This window comes from Carettochelys insculpta, chromosome 1 (assembly GCF_033958435.1).
Source record: "Carettochelys insculpta isolate YL-2023 chromosome 1, ASM3395843v1, whole genome shotgun sequence".
Classification (NCBI taxonomy): Eukaryota; Metazoa; Chordata; order Testudines; family Carettochelyidae; genus Carettochelys; species Carettochelys insculpta.
The window spans coordinates 65384308-65405605 of record NC_134137.1 but is presented as its reverse complement, the minus strand read 5'-3'; the positions used below and the strand labels follow the sequence as shown (position 1 = coordinate 65405605).

At 44.1% G+C, this 21298-nt stretch overlaps 2 protein-coding genes across 6 annotated transcripts in view; one reads left to right on the top strand and one right to left on the bottom strand.

The window, feature by feature from the left end:
• Positions 1-19180, bottom strand: part of NUFIP1 (nuclear FMR1 interacting protein 1) — a 37123-nt gene extending 17943 nt beyond the window's left edge. For both annotated transcript variants that reach the window (XM_074988196.1, XM_074988186.1), the window contains exons 1-6: positions 18889-19180; positions 18082-18170; positions 17405-17509; positions 15967-16029; positions 15538-15614; positions 2465-2557 (exon numbers count right to left, since the gene is read on the bottom strand). In XM_074988196.1, coding sequence (XP_074844297.1) covers positions 2465-2557; positions 15538-15614; positions 15967-16029; positions 17405-17509; positions 18082-18170; positions 18889-19072 — 611 coding nt within the window. In that variant the 5' untranslated portion in view covers positions 19073-19180. The remainder of the gene's footprint in view (positions 1-2464; positions 2558-15537; positions 15615-15966; positions 16030-17404; positions 17510-18081; positions 18171-18888) is intronic.
• A 111-nt stretch (positions 19181-19291) lies between these two features.
• Positions 19292-21298, top strand: part of GPALPP1 (GPALPP motifs containing 1) — a 32021-nt gene continuing 30014 nt past the window's right edge. Inside the window, exon 1 of one of the 4 annotated variants that reach the window (XM_074988221.1) lies at positions 19292-19452. In XM_074988221.1, coding sequence (XP_074844322.1) covers positions 19368-19452 — 85 coding nt within the window. In that variant the 5' untranslated portion in view covers positions 19292-19367. The remainder of the gene's footprint in view (positions 19453-21298) is intronic. The other 3 variants (XM_074988211.1, XM_074988231.1, XM_074988241.1) reach the window with 3 other exon arrangements.

Sequence of the window (21298 nt, the reverse complement as noted above, 5' to 3'; positions counted from 1 at the left end):
TAGGAACTTGTCTGTTACCACAGATTTCACTCTAATCCAGAACGCTCTCATCTGGCAATGTCCATAATCCGGCACGATAGTTAGCCAAACGACCACTTATCATGGGTGTGGCCAAGTTTCATGTGGCCTTATAAAGTTCGTTTACAGCCACCAGTCCTGGTTTTCAGTGTTCTGTGCTGTATATTTAGCTATAATTTACCCCTAAATGTCTTCAAAGAGCCCAATGAGCAGCAGAAGTGTTGGTAATGTGCTAGACAATAGTGATCTCCCATGGTCCAGCAAATTCTTTCTTTTGGCTCCATCCTGAAGGTGCTGGACGAGAGAGATTCAATCTGGGCATGTTTGTATCGTGCCTAGCAGAATGGGATCATGAACTCAGTTGAGGTGTCTAGCATTACCAAACCAATTTTTCACAGGGAAAGGGATGCTGTGATACTGAAAGTGGAATATTTTGACCAAGACACAAAACTCAGATCCTGATCACTTGTGCTCCCTAAAAACCCAGGAAACTTTTCAAAAATCAGAATTGGATGTCCTAGTCAAATTCCATCAACCAGGGTCTACATTCCAGCCTGCAGTTAGCTATATTCAAGTGGCAGATGAAGTTGGCTTTCTGTACTTCTAATCTACTCCACAGGGATGTTGAGAATTAACATTGGTGAGGCCTTTAATAGGGACAGAATTAAAGGCTGCTACAAAAGAATTAAGTACCAAATGCTCTTTTAAAATCTCCCTTAGCTGTTTTCCCTCAACAGGAAAGCTTCCAGAGAGCAAGCTGAATTCCTTCAGTAAATTTGCATGATTAGGCACCATTTCCAATTTTTAATGTTGATACTCATACCAGAGATTACAGCTGTTTGGACTGAAGACTGAATTTATAGTAAGGAAAGAGGCTTTTTAAGAAAGCTATGGTTATAGAGGTCACAGAGTGAAAACAGTTTAGACCATTCTTCTGGTCATGCCTCTGACCAGAAACACAAGATTTAAGTGCAAGTGCTGAGTGACACCTAAATGCTTCTGCTCAGTTACAGCTCACTAGTGAAGGCACGTATGTTTTAATAAAAGATATTATGTAATGGTTATTTTGACAAGCCAAGCTCCTTTTACCTCTAGATACTAAAAAAGTAGGAGAGTCTGTTTGTCTGTTTTCACTCATCGGCACTTTAAAGTCACAATTAATACCAAGAATCAAATGCTCTTAAAGAGTGTCCCTGAAATTTCACACACCCACACAAGGAGAATCCCATTTTATTCCTTTAAAAGCTGGGGGCTTTGTTATGGGCCAGAAGAGAGGCATAAAGGCAACCTGAGATATTACCAAAGATATTAGTGATAGGAGAGGCTTCTGAAGCTTTGTCTACATTAAGAATATCTGTAACAGTGACCATTACTAGGTTACATTGGTGTAAGCCACGCTTTGCGTCTGTGCAGCCCATCTACATGAGAGATTTGCACCAGGGTAAGTAAATCAATATGGTTATTTTGGTGCAAAGGTTTTTGGTTTTTTTTTTTAAGTGTAGACAACTTGAAGGCCCAAGCCCACTTTCTCAGTGCTGTAAGAGAAGCTCTCAAAAAGGCAGAAAGGAGTCTGACATAGGCTGGGACCATCTTTGATGCTCTCACTCCACTCCTCTGGGTCCCTGAAGGCTTGGGAGACTATAAACTTTCACTTAACACCACAAAAAAACTAAAACACACCCCTTGTAAAGTCACTGATGAAGCTTGACATGAGACAGACAGTATGTGAAGTGGGAAGAAGAGCAGAGGCCACACAGGTAGAGCTATGGAGAGAAGAACATCGGTCAGAGTACATGAGGAGAGCAAATAAAACCCAGGGAGGAGCAAAAGAGCCCCAGATAATGGCAGAGGAGAAATCAAGATGAGTCAGGGAGGAAAAGTACTGAAGGTATTTTCAGCTACCAAAGCAACTTACAATGGTAACATGAAATATTCCTTTATTATTACTCGGACCCCACCCATTTGAAAGAATGAAAGGGTGGAGGTGGGATGGGGGGAGGGGAAGAGAAATACAATCATAAACAACTCATATTTTTGTTTCTATTCCCCCGGAATCTCTCTTGCAAAGTGGAGAGAGGGTGCATTTGACCAGTCAGATTAAGGCAGTAGTCAAAGCCACATGATGTATTTTTTTTCAGAAGACTCAGGGTCTATTACTTTAACCTATTGGCTATTCTGCAACTAGGTTTCCTCAAACAATCCAGAGAGTGGAACTCCACAAGCACATCAAAGTTGCAAACTCAGACCTGCTACAGGCCACTGCAGAGTACTATGAACAATGTATTAAATTTGTAACATGTCAGTGAGTTAAATGAATGATCCAAGTTCACTTAGATTACATTAACGCACAGTGACAGTTACAAGTGTTTTTTGCAAAATAGGTTAAAAAAGAAAATATGTTATAGACTAACTACTAAAGTGAACAAAAGTGTCCAGGGATGCTTACCCAAACTGTGGAGTTGTCAATACTTCTCCTCTCTCCTCTTTTTCTGCCTGTAATGCTTTCTTCTTTGCAATGTTAGCCAAGGTAGGAAAGTTTCTAGAGCAAAGGAATACATACTTGTTTTTAAAGTGTTTTACATATTCCTGCTGTAATCCACATTTGTAGTTTGAAAAGCATAGGAAAGTTTCATTTGCATACAAAAAAAAATTAAATACAGGTTGTACCTCTCTCATCTGGCACCCTGGGACCTGATTGGTCTTGAATTAAGGGATTTGCTGGATGAGGGGAGGTCAGGGCACCGGGGATGAGGGGGGGGCAAAGGGGCCACTCCTGCAGGGCTCCTCCATGAGGCTGCAGGGCTCTCTGCCAACCCCAGCCGGAGTCCCCACAGCTGCAGGACTGCCAGCTCGACTCCATGCTCCAGCCAGCTCCCCGACGCAAGGCTGTGGGGCTTCCCCACCCTGACAGGGATCTTCACTGCTGCAGGCTGGGCTCCCCAAACCCAGACACACTCCTGGTAATGAAGCTCCATGACTGGGACGCCTGCCTCTGGGGCTCCCCTGAGCAGGCTGCCGGGGGGGCTCTCTGCCACTAGCAGGCTCCAATGTGTCCTGCAGCATCCATTGTCCTGCTAGATGAGGGTTGCTGCCGGATGAGAGAGATTCAACCCATATGAAGATAAAAATTGTTTACTCCTGAAGCCGGAGTGGGTAAAATTTATACAGATACAGCTGCATAGACAGACATGCATACACCTCTATCCCTACATAGGTACCCTGAAGTGAAGGAGTGTTTCACACACATAGCTCTTTGATAGTTTACGATTATGTCCTTTTATTTTAAAGTACTTTATCCAAATCTACTTTAAACTGTCTTAAAAGACACAACATACATTTAGCAACATAGTCTCGTCCTCCAAGATCTCTCTGAGGGGCAACGAGTAATTCAGACCCCATCATTTTAATATGTATAATTGGGATTGGGTTTTCCAATGTGCATGACTTTGTATTAATCAATATTTAATTGCATCTGCCATATTGTTGCCCACCCATCCAGTTTTGTGAGATCCTTTTGTAGCTCTTCATAGTCCGCTTTGGACTCAACTATCTTGAATAATTTGTATTTTCTGCAAACCTCTCCATCCCACTCTCTACCCCTTCTTCCAAATCATTAATAAATATATTGAATGAACAGAACTGGTCCCAGTACAGATCATTACAGACCCCCATGATTTATGTGCTGTGGTTTTAGCTATGTGCTGTGAAAACTGACCATTTATTCTTACCTTTTGTTTCCTATCTTTTAACAAGTTACTGATTCATGAAAGGACCTTCCCTATTACTCCATGACTGCTTAGTTTGCTGAAGTGCCTTGCCAAAGCCTTTCTGAAAAATCCATGTATACTATATTCATTGAATCATCCTTGTCCATATTTGTTGGCATCCCCTCAAAAAGAATTCTGATAAATTGTTGAGGCATGATTTCCCACTACAGAAGCCATATAGATGACTCTTTCCCACCATACTGTTTTAATCTGGTATCTGATCATTACACTTTTTCCTATAACTTCATTCGTTTAATCTGGCACTGGAGTTAAGCCTACCACCTGTAACAACCAGCATTGGCTATGGAGTCTTTAAAAAAAAAATAGTATTACCATAGTTATCCACCAGCCAATTCGTACAAAGGCTTTTAGGCAATAAGTAAAGCTGCAATTTCATATCTTAATTCTGTCAGAAATCTTGAATAAATACATTCAGGTTCGAGTGACTTATTACTGTCCAGATGACTTTTTCCTCTAAAACCTCCTCTAATGATCTCAGTCTAGGTTAGTTCCTCAGATATGTCACCTAAAAGAATCTTGGTAAAGAAACTCAATTTAAGGAAGACTGCTTCCTGTATTTGCATAAATGCCTAAAAATAAGCCCTGTCAAGCCAAGAAAAGAGTGGAGACACAGGGCGGGGGGAGAGGGTGCGAAGGGGAGAGACAGGAAGAAACATTCGTCTCAGCAGAGTTATCTGCACTACAGAACCATCGCTTTTCTCTTCCTGAGATGAACTTGTTTTGATTTACAGACTGTTAACACTTGTCAGGGCCTATGTCCAAAATTGCTTCTTTTTCAGAGGACAGCATGATGTGGACATTCTCCTTCACAATTAACCAACCAAAAAGAGATTAAAAGAAAAAATGGCTATGTCTATATCACAGCAATTTGTCAGCAGCAGTTTTTGTTGGAAGAAATCTTCCAACAAAACTTCACTGACAGACAGCAGCTGGACTACCAATCAGCCAACTGGAAGCATAGCAGACAGGGTTGCCCAGAGTCCCAGGAACCCCGTCAACAGAAGGCTGCCCCTCGACAAAGTCCAAACCTGTTTTCTGTAGACAGAGGCATCATGCCTCATGGGGCGCGTGTTAAGACTGTCGACAAAAGTGTCGCATTCTGTTTCCTGTTGACAGAATGCCTTGGGAACCTGGACACTCCCCAGGTTTTGCTGAGAAAACCCTATAGTGTACATATAACCAATGTTGAAAAGGTCAGATACAGGCTCTGGGCAAGCGGTGGAGAAAAAGCAAATTCCAGTACCTAAGCCCCTAAAAATACCCTGTACATCATTTTGGAAAGGGTTGGTCTCAGTACAGGACAAGCTCCATTATCCGGCACTTAATTAACCAGAAAACTCAGTTAATCAGCATTTCTAATACCTCCCAATGCAAATCTTCAATCTAGCAATCCAGACTAACATAATGCCCAGGAGACTGTACAATTGCACATTTTTGCATATATGTAGACTAAGGAGATGCAGAAGACAAGTAAGTACACAAGTGGCTACCAGGGATTTATTCAACAAAGCAGCTTCCATGGTATGTCACGGAGTCATTACAGATTCAGCCCAATCTCCTCCATCGACAACGATAACTGGATGTTGATAATCCTGAGACACTACAAGATCCTGAAGTGCCTTCTGAATTAACAGAAGATTCAGTTATGTACAGGAATAGTTTTAGTGGTTGGCGTATTTTAGTGATCTGGTTGTGCATCATGCACTGCCCATAGTAATATGTAGTGTCGTAAGATAAACATCTATAAAGAAAACTACCTGTGTACACCTGAGTGTTTCAAGAAACCACTCACTCTGAAGTGCAGTACTATTACTGGATTGGTTGCTACCTGTATACATAAATCCAGTTGGGGGGGGAAAAAACCCACAAAAAAGCATTTTAAAATTGTTTTTCATTAGTTAAATAAAACTACTTTAAATGTACTGGATACATCAGGAAAAAAGTTAATGAAACCATAATTTTGCATTTAGAATTAAATTAAATGATTTAAGAACATATGCACATAAGAACGGCCATACTGGGTCAGACCAAAGGTCCATCCAGCCCAGTCGCCTGTCTGCCGACAGCAGTCACTGCCAGGTGCCCCACAGGGGGTGGACTGAAGACAATGATCAAGCGATTTGTCTCCTGCCATCCATTTCTACCCTCTGACAATCAGGCTGCGTCTACACGTGCACGCTACTTCGAAGTAGCGGCAGTAACTTCGAAATAGCGCCCGTCACGTCTACACGTGTTGGGCGCTATTTCGAAGTTGAAATCGACGTTAGGCGGCGAGACGTCGAAGTCGCTAACCCCATGAGCGGATGGGAATAGCGCCCTACTTCGACGTTCAACATCGAAGTAGGGACGTGTAGACGATCCGCGTCCCGCAACATCGAAATAGCGGGGTCCTCCATGGCGGCCATCAGCTGGGGGGTTGAGAGATACTCTCTCTCCAGCCCTTGCGGGGCTCTGTGGTCACCGTGGGCAGCAGCCCTTAGCCCAGGGCTTCTGGCTGCTGCTGCTGCAGCTGGGGGTCCGTGCTGCATATACAGGGTCTGCAACTAGTTGTTGGCTCTGTGTATCTTGCACTGTTTAATGAAAGTGTGTCTGGGAGGGGCCCTTTAAGGGAGCGGCTTGCTGTTGAGTCCGCCCCGTGACCCTGTCTGCAGCTGTGCCTGGCTCCCTTATTTCGATGTGTGCTACTTTGGCGTGTAGACGTTCCCTCGCTGTGCCTATTTCGATGTTGGGCTGAGCAACGTCGAAGTTGAACATCGACGTTGCCAGCCCTGGAGGACGTGTAGACGTTATTCATCGAAATAGCCTATTTCGATGTCGCAACATCGAAATAAGCTATTTCGAAGTTGGGTGCACGTGTAGACGTAGCCTCAGAGGCCAGGGACACCACTCCTACCCGAAGCTAACAGCCTTCTATGGACCTCACCTCCATGAATTTATCTAGCTCCTTAAATTCTGTTATATTTCCTAGCCTTCACAGTCTCCTCTGGCAAGGAGTTTCCACAGGTTAACAATGCGCTGAGTGAAGAACTTTCTTTTATTAGTTTTAAACCTGCTACCCATTAATTTAATTCAGTGTCCACTAGTTCTTGTATTATGGGCACAAGTAAATAACTTCTCCTTATTCACCCTCTCCACATCTGGCCTAATTTTATATACTTCTATCATGTCCCCCCTCAGTCTCCTCTTTTCTAAACTGAAAAGTCCCAATCTTTTTAGCCTCTCCTCATACGGGACCTGTTCCAAGCCCCTACTCATTTTAGTTGCCCTTTTCTGAACCTTTTCCAGTGCCAGGATATCTTTTTTTAGGTGAGGAGACCACATCTGTTCACAGTATTCACAGATTTATATAGGGGCAGTAAGATTTATATAGGGGCGTACCAGAGATTTATATAGGGGCAGTAAGAGACTCCTTGTCTTATTTTCTATCCTTTTTTAATAATATTAATATTTAATATGTATTAAATATCTGTAGGTAGTGAACTACTGTTTCTGATCCCCAGGTCCTTCAACGTTTTAGAACTATATCTCAGCCTCTCATACATTTTCATTCATAAACTGGAAAAAAGACAAGCTTCCCTGCTCTTTCAACTCCCAGTTTCGTCATTTTCAAAGAACTAGTCATAAAAATGATCTAGCTCAATGAACTGAATAAAATATTCTTTGTTCACCTGCAGAAGACACTAACTGTCAAAAGCCGTTTTAGCCTTTAACAAACTCTTAGTCACTGATACTGCTTAGCCAGTGATTTCCTTAAGTTCAGTGTTTTTGCTGTTAAAGTTTTAAGGAAAGCCATCACATAGAGCATAGTGGTATTTTTAAATTATATAAAATTAACAGATTAGTTTAGGCCTTTATACAGGCTGTTGATTTTAAATACTTTGATTTTTGAAAATAAATCTGCACTTAAAATAAAATCCATTAAAAAAAACGTTAGCCATCTTAACTGGCTTCAGTAGGTAACTATAGGACTTTACAGTACAAAGCTACCACCTTTTATTATATTTAGAATGAACAAGAAGTTACCTAAACAACTGTCGTAATGTACTTCCTGAAGCCAAAGCACATAATAAAGAAGGCAGTCACCCTCTATCACAGCTAGTTTCACATGGTCTTCAAGAGCAGCCCACGTTGAGTGCACTACACTAATTTAATGTATGAGTCAAAAAGGCACCAGCTACCTCGACAAGATTACGATAAAAAGATGTTACACATATCTAATAAGGTGCCAATTAAAAGAGTCTCGACTACCTGTGGCTCCAGAGCAGCCAGTGAAGGAGTATGTCCTCAAATGGCAAGCTCCTCGGCCAAAAGGTGGGCAACTGGCTACGTAATAGGGGAAATCAAATTTCCTTGCTCTCAAAATAACTCATATCCACCAGTATCACTTCTGTGCTACCCAGACTGAGCCTCAGCCAGTTTCTCCCATCCTCGCCCTAACGCTGGCCAAGAGGTGGGAAAGCACACACCGCCGTCAGCCCATACTGCCTTAGCAACGCCCTTTACAGCCTCACATACACATTCACTATGGGGAAGAGGGAGGACAAAGCCAGTAAAGTCTGCCCAGAGATCCTTTCAGGGTAGGTTAGTAATTGCCCTAATTCAGCTCTTGGGACCTTTGAGGTCTTGTGTTTTTATATGTTGCCTTAAATACAGTTTTTCCATTTCATCTACAGCGGTTCTAATTCTAACACGCGCAAGCAAGTCAGCAAGCTGCGGTATGCTGCTCGCACCTTACTAGTCTTTACTTCAGCCTGCTAACACATGAAAAGTGTGACCTCCCTCGTTCTTGCTAGACTTTTGCCACACCTTAGCGAACAGCTGACAAGAAAACACCTTCTTCCCTACTGCGGTGGCACCAGCAGGGAGGAAATGAGATCACTTGAGCAGAAGCTGAAGGAGCACAAACAGCGTTTGGTCGGCATTAATACACAAAGAGCACCCAAACACGCACCACAAAGAAACGCAGATGACGCTCTCTAATCCGAACAGCTAGAAATAGATCCAAATGGAATGGTCAGCCACCGCAAATTCTAGTACACCCAGCTTTGGAGCCCAAGTAAAGGGAACGTGTAAAAATTCAGATTACAACAGAGTTGCCTTTGATGTTTCTTCACAATGTTTTCCCAAGACAGCTCCATGCCTAACGGACCAATGGCTTCATTAGGTTTCACTGTGAAGCAGTACTTCCCATGCTACTCAAGGAAATTCTGCCCCTGCAATTTAAAAAAAAACAAAACACCCTTCTGCATGCAGTATTTTAAAATACTGAATAAAGCTGTAAAATATCATTTATCAGTAAGTAAAGGTGGAGGCTCCAACATGGCCGTGAGCAGCACAAGCCACTGGCTGCATAGGGGTGGAAGAACACCCTGCAGTTCCCCATGCTCGTCCCAGGACAGGGATTCAGCGGTGAAGTTCTGCTCATCCCTGACATAGCACAAAGGCTGAGCTTGCCCCAGGAACAACCTGGGACCCTGCCCTTCTGTGCCAGGTGAAGGGAGGTAGGCTGAGCCGAGCAGGATCCAACTCTGAAGGGACTTAGTGTGGAAAGACCCAGGTGTGGGATGAAAGGGCTCTACGTGTGGCAAGCAGTACCGTGGGAAGGGGGTCTGGGCGTAAGGAGGATCTGCATTTATAGAGGCTCATTGTGGGGTTCTTGGTGCAGGCGCAATGGGAGTCTACAGGGGCCCAGGTGTGGTCCAGATGCAGGTGGATCAGGCTTGTGAAGGGGAATTTTGATGGGTCTGCTTAATGGGTGAGCCCCAGTAGCCGAGAAGGGACACTACAGGCCAGGTTCTTGCTTCCTCCCCGACATTCCCCATCCCCAATCATTTTGGCTTCTTTCCCTCACTGTCCCCTGCCCCTTCCCTATTCCACTCCCTTCCTTCCCCACTACCTCTCCTTACCCCATTTCCTCTGCCCCTCCCCACCACGAACACTCTCTGCGGACCAGACAACAAGATGGCTCCAGCACACAGAAGAGGAGCTGAAACAGCACTAGGACCCAAAAGGCAACATCCAGCTGCAAAGTCAGCAAAGCCAAGCTTCACTGTCCTTCACCCAGGCAGTTCTGTACTCACAGAAAGGAGGGAAGGGCAGCGTTACACAACCTCCTGTGCCTTCCTGTGCTTCATCTCTGGTGGGGGATGCAATATTCCCCTGCTCAGCCCCCAAACAAAGTTAATTGGCCTCCCCACACACACACACACCCATACACAAATTCCCTCTGCTTCTCCTGTATTCTCTGCAGGGAAGCAAAGAAATCTGCAGGTGGACAGGACTATGCCCCTCACAGGAATACCACATAAAAGAAGCAAGATGAGAACAATGCACTCTGAGATAGTAAGGAAGTCAAGCACATTCATTTTGAATAATTCTGCTTATTCCGCCCACCCCCTGGCAAACAACTGCCAAAACAACAAGCCAGAGGAAAAACTCAGGAGACTTTTCCACATGCTGGAGAGAAATAAACAATGAGATTTACTAGCTTGGTCAATTATGTCAACATCAGAGCCCTCTGCTGGCTGCCTGCTTTGCCTGTGAGCAGAGGCCCCAAAAAGCACCTCACCACACCTGCCTAACGTTAGCTTTCTAAGGCTGCAGATGAACTTATCAAGCCCTAAGACTACCCAAACTGTCTGAGGAACTTCAAGGGAACAGCAAGTGCAACTCCATAATCACCACTGCAATTAACAGGATATTTCCTAGACTTTAAAAGTCCTGTTTGGGTGGCTAAGAAGGGCTGAAAGCATCAGTTTTCCTGTGGCAGGTTGGCATGAATCCTTAGTGTTGGTGCATTCTCACTAACAGGTTTTAGTAGAATACGTTCTTGGAAGACAGATCAATTAATAAAAAATAAAATACTCTGATCTTGCAAAGTAACTATTCATAAATGAAGAAACCAACAACAAAAGAGGAATTAAAAGGGGCCGTTGGAATCTGAGCACAGAAATGAACACAACTCTCATCTGTTTGTGTGCTCACCAATGATTACCTTAAGAAATTCCCTCCTGAGAAACCACAGGAACTTTCTGAAAGAAGAAAATTGTTTTTCTAATATCGCAAACCCAGACTGCATAATGGCTCAGACTCCCGCGGTGTTCCCTTTTCATTACAATGTAGTATTTACTGCGAGTTCAATTATAAATTATTACTTTCCTGGAGACCCAATTACTGCTTTACAAATGCTGCAGTTTTTCAGGGAACAACTAGCAGGGGCCCCCCTAACCTGCCTGGAAGCAAGCAGCAACCTCCTGGAAGTCATGCGCTGCGCTCCATCAGTGATGGGGTTGGGGGCAGTAGGCCTGCCAGCAGAGCAGCACAGGAGGCAGTGGTTGCCATGGAAGGTGGGGAGGCTGATCACCTTTAACTCCCTTATGAAATTTCACAAGCCGCCCACTTTTAGTACACCTGCTTTAGAGTGCCACGGGACTTCTCGTTGCTTTTGGAGGTACAAATTAACACAGCTACCCCTCTGAGACTAATAAAATCCCCCCCCGCCCCCCAACTCACATTTTCAAGGTTTTTATCAGCAGTTGTGAGATCTAGAAATGTACTTGGGGAAGTTGAGAAACTCATGAAATCACTTGAGTCCAGGAGCTGAGCCTTTAAGAAAAGCACCATATATCATGAGCTGTGCAGTAAAAATCATGAGAGCTGCTAATACCAAACTAAAGTTAATGCATGCTAGCCAGGGCCCTACCTTTGTACAGCCCATTTAATCAATCAGTGTTTTCACAGCACTTTGGACATACTGAAATTCTCGGTTTTGATCACTACTTGGTATATGGCCGTTTTCACAGGGGGCCTACATTTGAGAGCAGTTTGCTCGGTGCCAGGATAGATTAAAAAGACAGGATTGAGCATAGGTACTGGAACTAGGGTGCAGGGGGTGCTGCATCATCCCCTGGCTTGAAGTGATTTCCATTACATATTGGCTTTCCAGTTTGGTTCCAAAGCTCTCTGCATCCCCCCTCTAAAAATTGTTCCAGCACCCTGGGATTGGGGCCCCAATGAAGTTCTAATTATAGCCTCCAGCTTTGCAAGCAGACTTGGCTCCCAGATTTACCACTTGCAATGTCTCATTTCAGACCTGTGAACAGCCCAGAGAACATAGCAAGTCATCAGGCGCCACAGGACTTGCCCTGCTGTTTGCAGTGCTTAGAATCAGCTCCTACTCTGCAGAAACAACCTGAGTTGGAGGAGAAAAAAAACAAACAAACTAATGATAAAAGAAAGGGAAGCCAGGCTGCACAACTGCAGAAAGGGAAAGGGGCTCTGCTGGGAAGGTGTGAATGGATGCAGCACACTTGCCACTTTGCAGTGCATCCTCTGGCTCCCGCCGCTTTAAGAAGCCTGGAGAACGCAAGCCAAGCTGTGTGTTTTGTGCAAGCCTGTCTGCTGGGAAGTTTTGGGGATGGCTGCCTGCTATCACTCGCTCTGCCCCCCCATTCCCAATGGCAGGGGGGGAGCAGCTTGCTCCTTTGCAAAGGCTTGGGAGAAGAGAGCAGAAGCCTCACACAGGGAGAGAGGAGAGGTTCCGGGAAAAACAGCCTCCAGGCTTTACATTTATAACCACAGCAGCAGAGGGGAGAAACAGAGCAGCACGCCCCTCCTCCAGCCCTTGACCCAGGGGATATTTGGTTTGTTTTTCTCTCCCTCCTTGCTAGTTTCTTTCCCAAGCTTTCCCCTGCCACCCTTCTTTCTTTATAGAAGAGATGGAGGAAGATACCTATACCTGATTTAAGGGGCAGGGGGGCTGGCTTCACATGCAGCTGGACTCCCAAAAGTGAAGTGGCCATGCAGGAAGGAGGGGCAGCCTGATCACGCTGCACCCTTCTTTAGAAATGTTACGCCCCCGCTTTGTTCAGCCCTATAATAGAACAGCCTCATTTTATAAAAGGAGTAATAGAAGCCACCCAGACATCCATTTTGTTCTACCAAAGAGACAATAAAAACACAGAATTGCACTGGAACTCTACTGCTCGTATTACGGCATAACTAAGATATGTTTTATGCAATATGGGTCATCAGAAGGATCATTGAAAAGCTTCTGATTTACTGAACACAATCATTCCATTTGTTTTCACCTATCATTTCTATAGCTGAAGTCAGGAATACTGACTATGTAACAACTACAACTGTGAGTGCTTGGGCAACGCTCAGACTGCAGGCAATCAGCCTGAATGGACCAATAAAGGAGGACAATAAGACTCTGAAGATACTCCTCTCCCACCTCCTGAGAAGCTTCCTGGAATGCTGCTTTGACACTATCAGATTATGTGATCATCTCACCCGGCACCAGATCCCATCTTGAGCTGGTATGTTGCACTGGAAGAGAGTGGGCTAGGAAACAAAAGATTCCCGCCATGTCTAGATCCTATTTAAGGTTGGGGAGTGAATTAATATTTTCTCTTGGGCAGAGATGCAGTGGAAAAGAGCTATGACTGCTGAAGTCATCTGAAGAAACAGAGGAACTCATGAAGAGGCTGAGCCCAGGTGAGAAAGGCAGCACGCAAGGACTACACCTGAAGATTTAAGCTGCAAGAAACTCTGCAACCTGTATAAAATAATATTTAGGGTGAGAACTTAGCATCTGTACCAATTTCTTTAATATATTTAGCCTAGTTTGTAGGTTTTATTTGCTCAGTAATTTCTTCTGCTGATTGTGACCACTTAGTATCACTTCTAATTTGCCTTTTGTAGTTAATAAACACGATTATGTTTATTCTAAAACCCAGTTTGTGCAATTCATAGCTGGAGCAAAATGTGGAAGAAGGGATGAAAAGCTGTGCATGTCTTCTTCCATACTCAGGGAGGGGGCTAATGTTTTACAAATAGCTGTGGAGACAGAGATCTGAAGTTGCAACTCGGGCTGGAGCAGAATTCCGAAACTTGGGCTGGGCGGGGGTGCGGGGGGCATTGAGCTTCAGAGTCTGCTATTTTTAGCCAGCCAGAGCAATGCAACTAGCCTGTCAAGCTAAGCTGGAAGGCTCACTGCTTGCTTGCTCCAAAATACTATGCAGACATATCCGAATTATCACCCACCAGTTTACTAATTAACATCTTCCCTGTATCTGTTTTGTTTCACAAAGAGCTCTGCATCTTTGTAAAGAACTTCCATTCTCCAATGCCCTCTCCCCGGCTCTACTACACATCTTGCTTCCTCAGCTCCTGGCTGTAGCCAGCCAGCTTCCCTAGCACCTGCCATCCTGTGTGTATCTGGGAAGTCTCTTTGCCAGTCCCTGCCTTCCTCCCTACCTCTCATGACATCGTGACTTCTACTTTTTCAGAAACTCCACAGTTTGCCAGCATGACTTTTCATCCTCTTACCTGCTGGTGTCTGTCAGACCATAGATTTTTTTCCTAGCAAAATTAGCAGAGATAACAGTCGCCCTTCCCAGACAAGCTTGTCACTGGGCCGCCCTCTCTCCATGCTCCTTCTTTGCCACTCTTATGCCTAAGACATGGTAGGAGAGGGAGGCTTGGAGGTAGTATCCTGACAAATAGAGCTTGTAGACTGACCACAGAGAAAGCAAGACCTCCAAGTGGCAAACCTCCTATGATTCACTTGGGGTGAGTCTCAAACAGACAGATCTTGGTTTCTTAAGCAAGTGTTAGAATTATCTCTATTTCACAGATGAGGAACTGGTCACTCACAGATGTGCACTAACCACAGGAAAAAATTTAATCAGCTTAGTCTCTTACACCTTTTCATTTACAGCGCTTTATACTATTATAAATGGGAAAAGGGGGTTTGTAGTAGAGATACCAAGCAAAACTCATCCTTGATTAAAAGGTTTTTAAACAATAGGGGGCACACGCCCCCACTTCCACCCCACAGTCTCCATGCATCCCTGCCTCTCCCCAGGGAAGAAACAGCAGGGCAGCTGGTTAAGCTCCTTCCCCCTCCTCCAGTACAGCTGTTGCTTTCCCCTCCCTGCCACCTCCACCCCTGACTCATCTCAGAAAGCAGCAGTGCTGGGACTCCAGCAGCAGGGAGGAAATAACAACAACTACAGGGGTAATTGGGAGTTCAGCTTGCAGCCAACTACTCTGCTGCTTCTTCCATCCCCAGGCTTCAGGGACACAGAGTTCTGCTGCCAAGGAGCCAGCTAGCTCCTTGGCACTGGGCATTCCTGACAGAAGTGTCCAGAGAAATTTGGGGGGTGGGAGGGGTTGCACACAAACCTTTCATTTATGTCTAACATGGCCCTCCAAAAATGCTCTAATTCCTGCACACAACACTCCCATTTATGAATTAGCAGAGTCTGCTGTATTGTAATCAAGAGAACCAGATTACAAAGAATGGAAGGTACAAATTTCAAGTCCACTGAAGTTACTTGTTGAATTCTGGAAGTCAGCACCCAATGAAGCGTACTATATAGATGTGACAAGTGCACCATTTTCAGATGTCCACCTCTTCATTATTTCAGACCCAAGTTATTTCCAGCTTCACCCAGCAATTCCTCATTTCAGGACTCTAAGCTTTAAACATGGTATATTCAAACAGTATGAGTTATCTTAGAAAATAAAGCATCTTAAAGATGGAGGCATATACTTGTGCTGCTGGAGAAACTCGCGAATTTGAACTTTTTTTCCATCCAACCATTAAAAAGTACTTCAGTTAAGGGCTACGAACCCCCTGAGAAAAGTGCAAGGGAGCAATGAGAAGTTTTGGAACTGAAAGCCTCTTACAACTTTAACTACACAGTGACTGAAGCTTACTCACTTTTTTCTTTCCTCTCTCCATTTAGCAATCTCCTCTGGAGTATCTAATTGTATTCTTTTAGCACCAGGAGCATGCATCTAGGGAGGACAAGTTTTCAGAAGCATTACAAAAAGTAACTGAATATTCCTCTTATGCAATTACACAAAACTTGCCAAATCTAAAAGCCAAATATTGCTGAAGTGGGGAGTAGGCTACAGAAAATGAGAATATTGAAAATGATCCATGGTGATCATCATTTCTATTATGTTATCTTTTACTAGCTTTTTAGAGTTGAGGGTCAGTTTTAGGGCTGAGACTGGGCAGCCAGGAGAGAAGCTACATAAAAAAGAAGCAGTCCTGTAGCACCTCAAAGACTAGAATATTTATTTATGAGGTATCAATTCTGCAAGTTCAATGGACTCAATTTTTGAAGCAATTGGGGGAACCTACATTTTTCCAGTGAATCTGAACCAACTTCTCATGTGCACTGAAACTGCAGCCATCTTCTGTACACTGAAAGAAAAATAAAATACTTCAACACTACTCGAGTGGAATATGCAGATAAGAAGAATCAAGATGTTGCTAAGTTATTTTTAGCTACATTTGATGTCACTGTATATTAGATGAACGTCTTAAAACAACAAATGCTAACATAGACTCACTAATACAGAACTTTGAAGGTGTAAATGTTAAGTACCAGTACTAGAGCATTAACAATTAAAAAGACATTCAGTTTTTAAGTTTCCAAAAAGTAACATTATTTTTACTATATTTTAAAATATCTACTCTTCACAGTATTCATTTATGACATCACTTTAGCAGTCAGAATGCACTTGACAGTTTGTTACAGTGAAGACCTTTTATCACTTCAGGCAGAAATTGTGAAGTACCCTGTGGAAGCTGGAATCCAAGAATTATTCCAAACCTCATCATAGGACTTGCCTAAATTATACTCACTGTATTGAGCCCTATACTAAAGCAGGAGACCTCCAGCATTTCAGATTGGATGCAAACAGCATAACTACACTGTCAACACCTTTTTGATTCATGTTGGAGTGTATACCTACAGGTGGCCCAAACAAGTCAAACCCCACCAGCCCTGAATACTTCAGTAATTCACTCAAAACTGCATGACTTGCTCATAAATCATGAATAGTGACTACCAATTTTATATTTACTGCTATGAATCAAAGACCAACATGACGAGCATCCCTTTGCCTATAAAGTACAGACACATCCTATGTACTCAGTTAGGGTCTTAGTTTTGCATCATAATCAAAATAGCACAGTGATTCCTTGTACTATACTGAAGTCAATGAAGGAGATGACTCCAAATTAAGTGCCACCTACCAACACTTCCTTTAGCACATGATTCTCCACTAGTGACCTCCTATTCAAGCACTGACTGGGCCCAAAACCTACTTAGATTTTGAAATTAGAAACCAAGTGGTATAGCTATAAATTGCACTTGAACCTCCATAATTCAGATGTCCTTAACTGGGGAAAACCCATGGTACAGACCCTGGCAGGGGGAGGAGGAAGCAGCTCTGTGTGCTGCCGCTCTGCCCTTTCCCCTCCCACCAAGCTGAGAGAACAGCAGCATACAATGTGCTTCGCCTGAGGTTTTTCCCTGCCATATCCACAGTAGCTGGGGGCGATGCCTGAGAACAGCAGGGGACATGAGCCACGGATTCCTCTGAGGAGCAGGGCACCAGGTAAATGCCCCACCCTTATCCCCCTTACGCCCAGACCCTGCAGCGCCCTCTCTGGCCTGGCAAATTATTTAATCCAGAACTTCCTGTTGCCCAGAGTTTCTGGATTAAAAAGGTTCAAAGCATTTTTTTAAAGCAGGTTTATAAAATAAATGTTACCACCTAATTAAACTAACCTGCGTGTGCTGTGCAACATGTTCATCATATTTTTCCTGATTTTTATAACCACGATCACAAGTGTCACAATAATGAGAGAAAACTGGTTCTTTTTTCCTTTTGTTCTGTTAAAAAAGAGCAACACTTATGTTAATTTCTTACAAAAAAAAGTTAAGACTTTATTTTAAATAGAAATCAATATGCCAGAATATGCTTTCATGAAGACATTAAAAGCTGGGATTTTCAACAGTTAAAACAGTTGATGCATATTCTATACTGAAAAATAACTTAAAAATCAAATTATTGTGTTCCATGGCTCACAGCTTACAAATCAAATGTACACAGTTTACATCTTTTTACTAAAACTACTTTACGTGACTACTGCCAACGTAACTAAAGTGGCAAAGTGGGTTCCTTACCAGAAATAAAGTTTTTTACAAAGTTAGTACACTTCAACAATACAATCACATGTACAATGTACAATTTAAATGAGTTCATTAGAGCATTCATCTCGTGAATGAATTAAGGAGTTGCAGACTTGTGTAATCATGGAATGCTTTCTATTATGACCTAATGGTTAACAAGTTAGGATTATGCTATAAGCATAATGTTGTAACTGTTATAGCAAGGTGAAGAGTATAAGAGCCCAGAAACAAAACTGACGCACTAAGGTCTACAGAATAGCTGTAATAAGTACCTTTTGCTTGTAGTTCCCACCTGGAGAATGATTAAAAGATGCGGGTGTTTGTTCATCTTGCCATTCTTGAGTAAAATAATAATTTCCACCTTAAATTAAAAAAAAAAAACCAAGAACTGTTGAACATTTTCTTCAATATTCTACTTAAAAAAAAAGCTGCACACCGTAAATATCTAGAACAATCTCATAATAATCTTTTTTAAAAAAACATAAATATGGATGCTTTTTTGATCCATCAGATATTCTTTACCTTATCTGTCTAATAACAATTTTACACTATTTGCTATCTTATACCACAGTGTTTCCAGTACATCATTGTTGAGACTGTGAAGAATCTCCCTTATTCTATTAACCCTTTTAAAATACTACCTGAAAATTTAGTAGTGCTACCACTCAAAAACGACAACAAAACCCCTCTAAAATATGTTATCTAAAAGAACATATAACATATAGCTTTTTGGTAACAAAGAGGAAGCCGGGCTAGTCTATACACTATCAAAACAAAAAGCAGTCAAGTAGCACTTTAAAGACTAGCAAAATAGTTTATTAGGTGAGCTTTCGTGGGACAGACCCACTTCTTTAGACCATAGCCAGACCAGAACAGACTCAATATTTAAGACACAGAGAACCAAAAACAGTAGCAAGGAGGACAAATCAGAAACAGATTATCAAGGTGAGCAAATCAGAGAGTGGAGGGGTGGCGGGGGGAAGATCAAGAATTAAACTGAGTGAAGTATGCAGACGAGCCCCACATAAATAAATATTGGGAGAGTGGGTTCTGCTCCAACAGGAAGGCGTATCCCCTACCTGAATGCGGCGCTCCCGGCGGCTCCCCATACCCCGGTGACGGCGGGTACCAGGCGCCCGGCGGCGGATAATCCCCAGGAGGCGGCACCCAGAAGCTGGGATCCCAGACTGGGGGCCCCGGGGGCGGGCAGAACACGGGGGGCCGGAGCATGGGGGGCGGCGGGTACCAGGCGAACGGATTCATGTCAGGCCCGAAAAATCCCCTCCAGCGCTACTCAGGCCACCCGTGCGGTAACGGCCGGTTGGTACCTCCACATGGGCGCACAGGAGGCCACTGCATTACACGTCACTTCCAGCATACTGTAAACACCACGCCCCAAGGAGAGTACAGGCTTCTCACTGCTGGGCATGCCGTGTGTTGATGTCATCACACAGCGCCGGAAGGGTCTTGGAGAGCCTCAGCCGCCCGGGGAACAAGGGTCGCAGGCAATACGCATGCGCCTCCAGCTCGAGGGACGCGGCTGTAGCGGCGCAGTGCTATGGCCCGAGAGCTGATGGGACCAGCGCTGCCCCCAGGTTTTGCCCGCTATGCCGAGGCGGACCCGGATGAGGACTTCAGCGAGGGTGAGGACGCGTGAGCGTAATGCCCCCCGTCCCCCCGCGTCAGGGCCCCAGCCCCGAGCTGCCCCAGCCCGCGGTGCGCCCCGTGTGGGGACGCGCCGTGTCGCAGTTCCCCGAGCGGGGCGCGGCCCGGGACTGCCGCAGGCCGTACGCGAGGCGGGGCCTCCTCAGAGGCAGTCGGTCCCCTCCCACCTGGGGCTCGGAGCAGCGCCCGCCCCTCCCCCGGCCCCCGAACCTGCACCGGCCAGGGGAGGCCGTTAGCAAGCCCCCGCCTGGCTGCTCGCTGGCTCCAGCACCCTCGCCGTCCTGCCAGGGCTCCCGCGCGGGGCGCTGCCTCCACGATTTCCGGCGGGCTGCGCGCCTCCCGTGGGAGTCTTCTAGGAGTCCGCATCTGGAAGAAGGTTGCAAAGCGAGCGAGCCCCAGTGCTACTGCCCTGCGGCCGAGGCCGAGACAAGCCTGTTTAACCCTTGGGTTTTTGTGTGCTCTAGCTCGGGTGAATTGTTTGTGACAGGTACAGCGTGCGTGGTGCTGCAGGGCCGCACCCAGTTTTCATATATTTTATCAGAGAGAAACGTGCACAGCCACTGTGTTGTCATGTAATTGCGTTCTAGTGTCTAGGTCACAGGGCTCTGCGTGCGGGTGGCTCCTGGTGCTATAATTGCCAAGTTTTAAAAAAGAATCCCTTGTGATTATTTTTGATATTTCAGTGAACATCTCAAGGTCCAGCAATGAACAAGTCTCATCTTAACAGTAAATTATATGTGATCTTGAAACGTTGTGATTCCCCCTTTAATGTGTGCAGTGTATTGTAGGATGTGTGTGTGCTGTTCTTAAAGTGGGGGTTACAAAAAGTATGGTTTTATGTTATTTGTTAAGAACGATCTTGTATTCATATACATCGCATCTCTTGAAGTTCCGAGTTTTTACCTAATCGGGGGGAAAAAAGGCTCTTCTTGCTTTTTAGATTGCGGATCCCTGCCCTAGGATATCTTACATATTTATTCCTGCTGTATAATTTATTACTTTCTCTCTTCAGGAGAGGTATTCATGCTACTGCCTTTCTACACTTATATTTTGGTGGCCTTACATGTGATTTATTTATGTGCTGTATAGCGTTTTTCACTTTTTAACTGAATTTTGTCACCCATGATAGACAGCAGATCCTTCAGTTAAATGTTTGTGAAGTTGGACGCTATCCTTTCCGCTCTTGCCTGTTTAGGCAGTATAATTGGGGTCACACCCCAAATCTAAAAAGGTTTTAGTCACCTTCAGTAGATTGCTTTAGTGCACTGCCCTAGTGCCTTAAGAAGGGAGTATATTTTAAATTCAATGTTTATGGGGAGGATGCTGAGCTTTCATCTTACCACAAAGTTTAACTGTCTGAAAATTAATTTAACTTAATTCATTCTAAGGGCCATATTGATGTGTATTCATCTGACCATATCTGAGCACCCACATTACCTCTCTCAGAATCCCATCTGATGTGCATTGCAGTGCATAAATTCACTGGATAAATGCAAAATAAGGTGCTTCATATTTCTTCATGGTGCTTATTTATTTAAATCCAGGCTTTCCATTTGGTGATTTTTAAATCTTGATTGAATTGCCTGATTTGAAACTCCGTAATTGAAATCAGTCCATCCTGTCAAAAGTAGTTCTCAAGCCTATATTGGTTCTTGGTTAATGAATGAGACTATGTCTACATTAGGTAAAGTAAGTCAACCACAGATATGCAAATCTAGCTACAGCAATTGTGTAGCTAGAATTGACGTACGTGCCCTTGGCTTACTTGACTGTCCCTACTGAGGAAGGTTGCCGGGAGAGCTTCTCCTGTCAAGTTCCCTTACT